At 44.2% G+C, this 9321-nt stretch overlaps 1 protein-coding gene across 2 annotated transcripts in view; it reads left to right on the top strand.

The window, feature by feature from the left end:
* LOC103397272 (coronin-1C) overlaps positions 1 to 8270 on the top strand; it is a 39795-nt gene extending 31525 nt beyond the window's left edge. The window contains exons 1-11 of one of the 2 annotated variants that reach the window (XM_025052725.1): positions 1265 to 1402; positions 1566 to 1629; positions 1758 to 1880; positions 5318 to 5447; positions 5578 to 5759; positions 5947 to 6066; positions 6538 to 6642; positions 6765 to 6910; positions 7079 to 7136; positions 7221 to 7463; positions 8088 to 8270. In XM_025052725.1, coding sequence (XP_024908493.1) covers positions 1299 to 1402; positions 1566 to 1629; positions 1758 to 1880; positions 5318 to 5447; positions 5578 to 5759; positions 5947 to 6066; positions 6538 to 6642; positions 6765 to 6910; positions 7079 to 7136; positions 7221 to 7463; positions 8088 to 8207 — 1395 coding nt within the window. In that variant the 5' untranslated portion in view covers positions 1265 to 1298 and the 3' untranslated portion in view covers positions 8208 to 8270. Of the gene's footprint in view, positions 1 to 1264; positions 1403 to 1565; positions 1630 to 1757; positions 1881 to 5317; positions 5448 to 5577; positions 5760 to 5946; positions 6067 to 6537; positions 6643 to 6764; positions 6911 to 7078; positions 7137 to 7220; positions 7464 to 8087 lie in introns of those variants that run through there. The other variant, XM_008335482.3, reaches the window with a different exon arrangement.
* Positions 8271 to 9321: the final 1051 nt, after the last annotated feature.

Genomic DNA, 9321 nt, shown 5'->3' with positions numbered 1-9321 from the left:
AGCGTCGCCCTGTCCCAAAAAAATCTCCTATCTTCATTGGCTCCCAGACATACCCGGCCTTCTCAAGGACGGTTATCTTTCTACTCTCCTGGATGTTTCTGCAGACAAGACGCTCCGAACCCCCACCCCCTCCCCCTCTCTCTGGGACACTTACCCTTACCCCTGATTCAACGCCTTCTTTGGCCCCTTACAGCCTCCCTCCCTCCCCTGTTGCGACGCGGTCGGTGAAGGTCGAGGGCAGCGCAGGTCCTGCAGCAGCCCTCCCAGACTCGATCGTGCTGTAACCCCCCGCCCCCATTCTCCCGCCCCACTCCCACATGTGCAGATGTTCTCGTGCTGTTATAATGTCTTTGATTGTGCTTTGTGCTGTCAGGTGCGTGGGAGAGAATGTCCCATCTTCAGCAAGAATGGGACATCTTGCTGAGGTGGGAGGTCTGCTGTTGGCCTCCTGTCTGCATGCCTCCGCTACCTCAGCCAGCTTCCTCAATACCAGGTCATGGCGCCACCTGTAGCAGCCTTGGGACAAAGCAGGATGTGCTGGAGGCTTGCATTGCTGGTACTGCACAGGGCACAGGACTCTTCCGCACCAAACCACAGGTGGAGATTTCTGGGACAAGGCAGGGTGTTGTAGGAAAACCTGATCAGGAAGCTGTGTCTGGCCTGGGGGATCTTCCACAGATCCGACCATGACAGGGGCCTGTCTGTGATGACTTCCCAAGACAACCAGCCTCCCTGTCGGCTTTGAGACACTGCCTTGATGTTAAGGCGTTCCAGCTCGGTCCTTGTCACTTCTGCCACCACCATGGCTTTCCGCTCTTCTTTAGAGGCCTGCCCTAAAGAAGTGCCCACTACCTCACGATGTTTCAGCCTGCCGATCGCCCTGTCCACCTCCTCCTGGGCTTTCCACTTTCTCCCTGTTCGTACCTTGGGGCCAGCTGCTCTCACCAGTTGATCAGTGGAATCCCTCAGCTCCAGCACCATCCGGGCCTTCTCCTGTTTGTAACCTAGGCCAATGGATCGTAGCGGCAGCTGCAGTGTGTTTTTGCCAAAGAGACCTACGTCTGAGAGGCGAGTTTGCCAGCCTGTCCATCCTGTCCACCGCCGACGAGGGGACTTCACTCATCTTCAGAGGCCACATCACCCTTGGGTACAGTATGAACTGATAACTCCACACCTTGTACTTGCCGGGGAGCTGACTCTGATTGATCCTGGCCAGGTCATCTGCTAGTTGTTTCCTTACTGTCTCCCCCATCTTCTTGTCGGAGAGATCTGCCATGTAGGTACAACCAAGGCTGTGGATGGGTTGGCTTGCCAGAAATGGAATCTCTTCACCACCTACGACAAATGTGGTATTGTCGCTTCTGACCCCTTTCCTGGCCCTTCTAGGTTGTAGTTTTCAGAGGTAACATTTTACTCCAGGCTGTCATGGAGGACAATGCACAGCTGTGTGCTGTGTCTATTTAGTATAAACATTTTACTTTATTTGCACAAAATACCAAATCACACCCCGCCCCCACTGTTGAAGTTATATATGTAAATTTTCTTACTTTCTTTCCTGTCTTTAGAGCAATTTCCCCGAGGAAGTTCCATAACATCAAATATATTTGGCAACATGTACAGTATATTGTGGTATGAAATATATGTATATATTCATCACATTTGCATTCAGTGTGTGTCTGAGTCTCAATTTGTTCATCCCTTGTATATGGACATTCATTTCATTCTAATCCCATTGTTGTTTTTGTTTCTCTTTACAGACGGGACGCATTGACAAATCCTACCCCACAGTGTGTGGTCACACAGGCCCAGTGTTGGACATTGACTGGTGCCCCCACAATGATCATGTTGTTGCCAGTGGCTCTGAGGACTGCACAGTGATGGTAAGGTGTTTTTCCCCCCTCTGTGCGTCGAAACACACAATTGTTGGTTGGTGGACAAAGGTCATCATAAAATCTCCACCATAAATTCTCTATCAGAAATGGCTCTATGCTTTTATTGTGAAAAACCAGGCTGTTGTAACAAAGAGATGGGCGCAGACCTCACCCTCTGGATTAGATTAGGCTCAAATATGTGTGTAGGAATCAGAGCAGGGGAATGATTTAACCGTTTATTGAGCTGAGGTCACTGACTTTTTTGAGACTGCATTTGTACTTCCCTACGTATGTCCTTATTTGGTCTTTGAAAAGCAGAGTTCAGGCAGTGGCCCGTTTGGTTGCCCACTTTTTTGAATTTGTTGCCATTTGTTGTGATTATAATCTAACTGATCATTTTTAATTAAACCATTATATCCCACCTGTCACTAAAGTTGCTGTGTTGGCTGTTCTCATTGCTAAGAGGAGAGATTAAAACAGCTTTTCTTGTTATCTTTAATTTAAAGATAATTGAGGCACACAAGATTTAGCTGTGAACTGGTGGAATACTACTCCAGGTGCTATTTCTATCTAAGCATAAAGGAGTGGAATACATCTGTTGTTAGGTTCCCAGGTACGGGGCTCACCCGCAGACTCACTCGAGTGCGGCTGACCCATAGCTGATTAGCCCTCTGTGCGACGGGTAAGGACCGACGCCCCCGAAGACTAGGTGCAACTTCTTGGCACTTCACACTGTGGTCCCCCGGGACCTTCCCGAGATTCTTTTGCTTGTCTTTCTTTCCACAGTTTCACTTGTAAATCATACTTCTTCACTTCACTCTCTATTATTGTTATTGTCGCATCAACTGCAGTGAGAGGGAACCTATTTTCTCCTTGGGAGCCTCGAGTAATTTGTCGTAAATCAACACTTGTGCTAGAGGCTCACCTTTCTTCAGGTTTCTTCTTGCACTATGAATTCCTCATCTTCGTCAAGTGGCTCTACTGTCAGGCGGCAGTAAAGTTCTTGGGCTACCCCAGCTTTGACTGAATGGCCGGTTACTTGTGAAAAGCCATAGGGCTAATACTTCTTCATTACCGTCAACCAAGTTTTTTACTTGATGCCAGACTTCTAACAGATAAACTTCTGTTGATTGATGAGGCTTTCTAGCGTTTACTGTAGTCAAGATAATGGCCATACATTTATATACAGCTTCGTTCATTATTCCGCCTCCTACTTGCGGTACACTCTGGGCCCCAGGAGTCCTGCTGTCCTGTGGTGGTTTCTCAGGTATTCCTTGTGGTTCGTCATCTTCCAGGTCAGATCCAGGGGGAACTTCATCAGCCAAGCATTCTTACATTCTTTACTGCAGCTTTCTTTATTTTATATCTTAGACCATCATATGCTAGACAAAAATAGCCATTTTTCACATTATTGGTTAAGTCTTTGGCCTTCATCATGAAAGCTAGGGAAGGCATCGTGACTATATTGGCACACTCACCTAGTGTAGCCGAGACCATTAATACTATCTTTTCTTCTTGATGACTCCTCCATCTTAAGGGAATTCCATAATCTGTCTGTCTGACCTCTGGGATATGGAACTGTTGTCCATCTGGAATGGTTATAGGACCATATGTGATATTTCGTGCCACTCTTTCAGTTGCCCTGGCTATATCATGTTGTGGCGTGTCTTTTTTCTCACTTTTCCTCCTATAAACTCCTGTTCTCAATGGTTGAAAGTCGGGGTGTTCTGTAGTCACTGAATACAATGATTGTGAGTGATTTTCATCACCATCTCCGTCTTTATCATCACCATTGTCCTGCTGTTCCTCTTCTGACTCACTTTGTTCCGCTGATTCAGGGGCTGAGGCCAATGGATGTTGTCTTGACAGATATCTTCCTACTAAAGTAGTTTTACTTGATCCTGGTCTCCTAGGTGGAACCCACAGAGGCTGCCTCTGATATTCTCCGACCTTTCGTCCTCCTGGCTTTCTTATTGTCAGGATTTGAGGGTTATGTGGAGTTGTTCTGGCTCTTCTTTGCTGGTCTAGTACATATGGATCTGTTGGTCCCTCAGGGAATGCTCTAGAACCTGAATCAGAATATTCCCGGTTTGTCGATGTCCCTAGTCTCACTGGTTCCATAGGAATAAATGGTGGTTGTGGCCGATAGGGCTGTGATGGCAGTATAGGATTGGAAGGCTGTGGTGGTTGCACAGGAAAAGATGGTTGAGGTGGCAGTTGTGTAGTAACATTTTCTGGAACTGATGGCTTCTGTGATTTCTTTGATTTAGCTGATATTTTTGTTTCTGCTGGGATGAATGGTGATGGCACCAAACCTTTTGGCTAATTTTAGATTCTCTGTCCCTTCTGTGTTCAGCCTCCCAGCTTTTTCCAGCTAGAGCATGTACACGATGTCTTAATTTTTTTGTTATGGATCTTCCACATTGTGTTTGTAAAAGCTATCAGAGCATCTGTTTCAATATCATTTAAATCTCCCTTTAAATGATATACTCCTCTATGTTTATTTACTTTCTTTCTTGGCCTCAGGTAAATATGATTTGATTAATATAAAATAGTAGATTAATAAAATATAAATGTGCTGAGGCATTATCAGTATAATTTGTTCTGACCCTACTGCCTTGTGGTGGTGTTGAAGAAGAAGAGAAGTCACATCCCTTGGCCTTCGGTGTGTTGAGTCTTCACTGCTCCTGAAGAGCCAACGCCCTAAGCTGCCCAGTACAGGGCTGCTTCCCCTGGGTGACGCACTCTTCTTGTCCGGTCACAGGACACAGAATATAAATGAATTTATTTCAAGGAAATCACACACGCATTTATGTTTCATTAGTTCATATAAATCACTGTGTACTTCCCCAACCCCTGACCTCCTTTAAACTTCCTGGATTAGAGACATGCCTCAATGTGTTTTTATAACACGTGTTAAATATGGAACAATTATAATTACTCTTTGCCTGCTATAATACACTCAGTTTATGACCTCTGGATACTGACCTCAGCCATTCTTGCCACTGTTCTTGGTTAGTGTAAATACTTAGTGTGTCTATTATGGACTAATTTAAAACTATGATAATTCAAAATGCCATACTCACTTGCAAAATACATGGTATTTTATAGTATAAAGGGATTGTTTGAAAGCTTAATCTTCAGGAGAATCAAACCTGAAATATTTTTGTCATTTACAGGAGCCTTTGAACATGATATACATGCGTGTGTGTTGCACACCCTCACAGCAGCTTAGAATTGGTCAGTCACTCAGGCAAAGAAAGTGGACCATTCAAAATATGTCTTGATTCTCACATGAAAAAGTTTGTTGCATTAACACATTCCTCAAATGACAGAAGGGACATTTGCCTTATTTCTTGGTAGAATACAGATTTTCTGATTTATGTTTGAAAATCCTCCACTTTGTACTTTATGGCTGACATCTGTCCTCTTGACGTCCTCTGAAGGTATGGCAGATTCCTGAGAATGGCCTTGTCATGGCCATGTCCAAGCCAGTGGTTGTACTGGAAGGCCACTCCAAGCGTGTGGGCATCATTACATGGCATCCAACAGCACACAATGTCCTCCTAAGTGCAGGTATCAGCTGCCTCCTTTAGTCTGTACTTCAGCTCCCTTCAGTGTTAGCCTTGCTGTAATTTTACACTGATTATAAACATCAGCATGGCATTAGCTGCTGTCTATTAACATGATTCCACTTTGTTTCCAGGTTGTGACAACCAGATCATTATCTGGAACGTGGGCACAGGTGAGTCCATGATCACTTTGGACGACATGCACCAAGATGTCATTTACAACGTGTCCTGGAACCGCAACGGCAGCCTTATCTGCACCTCCTGCAAGGACAAGGCCATCCGTGTCATCGACCCCCGGCGGGAGGAGATTATTGCTGTAAGCAGTTTTTCTTTTCATCTAAAATTTAGCTTTTTCCTTCAAAAAAAGGAAGATAGCGCTAGAACAAATATGCTGAAATCTCAATGTACTTCACACAGGTGGTAAAATAAAAAGATATTAAGTGTATAATAACAGCAATGGGGAACAGTGGGTACATGTGAGTAATGCTGAATATTGTCCACAGGAGAAGGAAAAGGCACATGAGGGCGCCCGACCCATGCGAGCCATTTTTCTGTCTGATGGCAACATCCTCACCACAGGTTTTAGCCGCATGAGTGAGAGACAGTTAGCTCTCTGGAACACGGTAAGCTGTGCTTTCCACATTTTGTCTTTAGCGTGTCAGACTTAAGAATCCACTTAATGTTCAGAATTAGTTATTTTTGAACATCAACAGCAGGGTTGTCCTTCATAGGTAATGCAATGTACTAATTTTCCCAGTGCGGGATCAATAAGGTTCAACCTTAACCTTAACATGACCAGAAAGTCCTAGTATACAAGCCTAAGGGAAATACTGCCTTTCAGATGGAATAAACACACACTACAGATTTACAGAGGAGCAACAGCAACAGCTGTACTTAATGTGAATGTGTGTAACAACACTGATAGTTTTCACGCATGTAAATATTAACCAAAAACTCAACTCAATAACTCTACATCAGCATAAAGTTTTGTTTTGTTTAAGTCAATATTATTTCATTAACCTTTACTTGCCCACATGCAGTCACTGTTTCTTCAATGAAACAATAATTTATAAATTAGTATTTTGTCTCTCAAGCAAAACATGGAGGAGCCAATCGCTGTCAATGAGATGGACAGCAGCAACGGCGTGCTGCTGCCATTCTATGATCCAGACACCAATGTGGTTTACCTCTGTGGGAAAGTATGTTTCTCTTTTTATCACTAAATTAAAGTAAAATATTTATTAACATGAATATTTATGTCCAGCTTTCATACAAAAAATTCTGATTTATTAGATGAATATAAGACACCATTTTCTTGCAGGGTGACAGCAGCATTCGTTACTTTGAAATCACAGATGAGCAACCTTATGTCCACTTCCTCAACACCTTTGTGACCAAGGAGCCACAGAGAGGCATGGGCTACATGCCCAAGAGGGGCCTTGATGTCAATAAGTGTGAAATTGCAAGGTAACTTCCGAGAGACCACCTGCAGTCGCTCACAGAAAATGTGGGCTCTGGCACATTAAGTGTGTATCTTCTGTCATACCACTAGAGGGCAGAGAATAACAACTAATTTAATTGTTTGTAGTTGAGCGTTTAACTTTTTTGTGAAATTGTTTAATTTTGTGCTTCCAGGTTTTACAAACTGCATGAAAGGAAGTGTGAGCCCATTGTGATGACCGTGCCGAGGAAGGTGAGTCATTACCTCATTATGTAGTCACACATTTTAGTAATGTGCAGGTTTCCTCATCCTGACGCTCTTGTCCTTGCTCTGCAGTCGGATCTGTTCCAGGATGACTTGTACCCAGATACAGCTGGACCTGAAGCTGCCCTGGAGGCAGAGGAGTGGTTTGAGGGTAAGAATGGCGACCCCATACCCATCTCTCTGAAGAACGGCTATGTTCCAGTCAAGAACCGTGAGTTCAAGGTGGTCAAAAAGAACATACTGGACAGCAAGATGACCAAGAACACAGAAAACTCAAGCCCTGCCATCAAGTCTGCCACCCCCACTCCTTCAATTGTAAGTGTTACCTTCATAAACATATTGTACCTTCATAAACATATTGTAGGAGATTCCTTAGTTAGTAGGTGAATATTTTATATGATGTGTGAGAGAGACGCCCTTAAAAGACTCAATGTTTACAGTAAATCAAATAATAAAAAGATTGTCTTTGCATAAGAAAAGGGCAAAAGCTAAATGTTGATATTCCTTTAGGTGGTATTTGGCTGGAGTTGAGATAAAATAAAAGGAAACAGAGAGCAATTGTTTATAATGGAAGCTCAGAGGTCTGTTCCCTGGCTTTCTTAAATATGAGGGGGTCTGTTCTGCTGGGTGTCTTGCCACAATTCACCCACAACACAGCTGCCTGCTTCAGCCTAGCCCATGTGTCCCTCTGCACTTCTGCTCTATAATCACAGCCCATTTGGCGCTGTCTCCGTGGAAACATGTTAACCCTCAGAACAGTCCACAAACAGTGGAGTGTTTTACACAGAGTATTGTTGAGACATACTTTTGGTTTTGAAATAGTTTCAGAAGTCACCAGTGTTGCGTGCCTGTGTCAGAGTTGTTGCAGCAGTGCTGTCATATAAAAATATTCGTGCACACACAGTCGATCTTTCAGTTGTTTTCTGGTGTCTTCCACAGCAATCAGAGGGAAAGCTGGAGGAGATCTTGAAAGAGATAAAATCCCTCAAAGACCTGGTCAGCAGTCAGGAGAAGCGAATCATCCAACTTGAAGAGCAAATGTCCAAAATTGCCATATAAAAACCGGTCCCCTCCTACAGTATGTCACAAAAGTGAGTACACCCCTCACATTTCTGCAGAGATTTCATTATAATGTTTAATAGAACAACACTGAAGAAACATCGCGTTGACACAATGAAAAGTAGTCTGTGTAAAGCTTATATAGCAGTGTAAGTTTATTTTTCCCGTCAAAAAAAAACTCAAAACAGCCATTAATAGCTAAACCCCTGGCAACAAAAGTGAGTACACCCCAACGACACTACACCCCTAAATGTCCAAACAAAGCACTGCTTGTCATTTTCCCTCCAAAATACCATGTGACTCGTTACTCTTACTAGGTCTCAGGTGTGAATCTAAGAAAGATAGGCGCAGGAGTGCTGTCAGCATTGCTGCAGAGATTGAAGAGGTGGGGGGTCAGTCTGTAAGTACTCAGACCATACGCCGCACACTTCATCAAATTGGTCTGTATGGCTGTCACCCCAGAAAGAAGCCTCTTCTGAAGGCTGTCCACAAGAAAGCCCGCCAAAAGTTTGCTGAGGATATGTCAACAAAGGCCATGGCTTACTGGAAAAATATCCTCTGGTCTGATGAGACAAAGATTAATTTATTTGGCTCAGATGGTGTGAAGCATATGTCCAGGTGAGGAGTACAAAGATGTTTGTGTCGTGCCTACAGTCAAGCATGGTGGTGGGAATGTCATGGTTTGGGGCTGCATGAGTGCAGCTGGAGTTGGGGAGTTGCATTTCATTGAGGGAAACATGAACTCAAGCATGTACTGTGAAATACTGGAGCAGAGAATGATCCCCTCCCTCCGGAAACTGGGTCGCAGGGCAGTGTTCCAGCATGACAATGACCCCAAACACACCTCTAAGATGACCACGGCTTTTCTAAAGGGGCTAAGGGTAAAGGTGATGGACTGGCCAAGCATGTCTCCAGATCTAAACCCAATAGAACATCTTTGGGGCATCCTCAAGCGGAAGTTGGAGAAGCACAAGATCTCGAATATCCCCCAGCTCCGTCATGTTGTCATGGAGGAGTGGAAGAGCATTCCAGTGGCAACCTGTGAGGCTCTGGTGAAATCCATGCCCAGGAGGATTAAGGCGGTTCTGCAAAATCATGGTGGCCACACAAATAT

This window comes from Cynoglossus semilaevis, chromosome W (assembly GCF_000523025.1).
Source record: "Cynoglossus semilaevis isolate Cse_v1.0 chromosome W, Cse_v1.0, whole genome shotgun sequence".
Classification (NCBI taxonomy): Eukaryota; Metazoa; Chordata; class Actinopteri; order Pleuronectiformes; family Cynoglossidae; genus Cynoglossus; species Cynoglossus semilaevis.
Note: the sequence above shows the minus strand (reverse complement) of the source record. Positions and strands in the feature narration are given on the sequence as shown.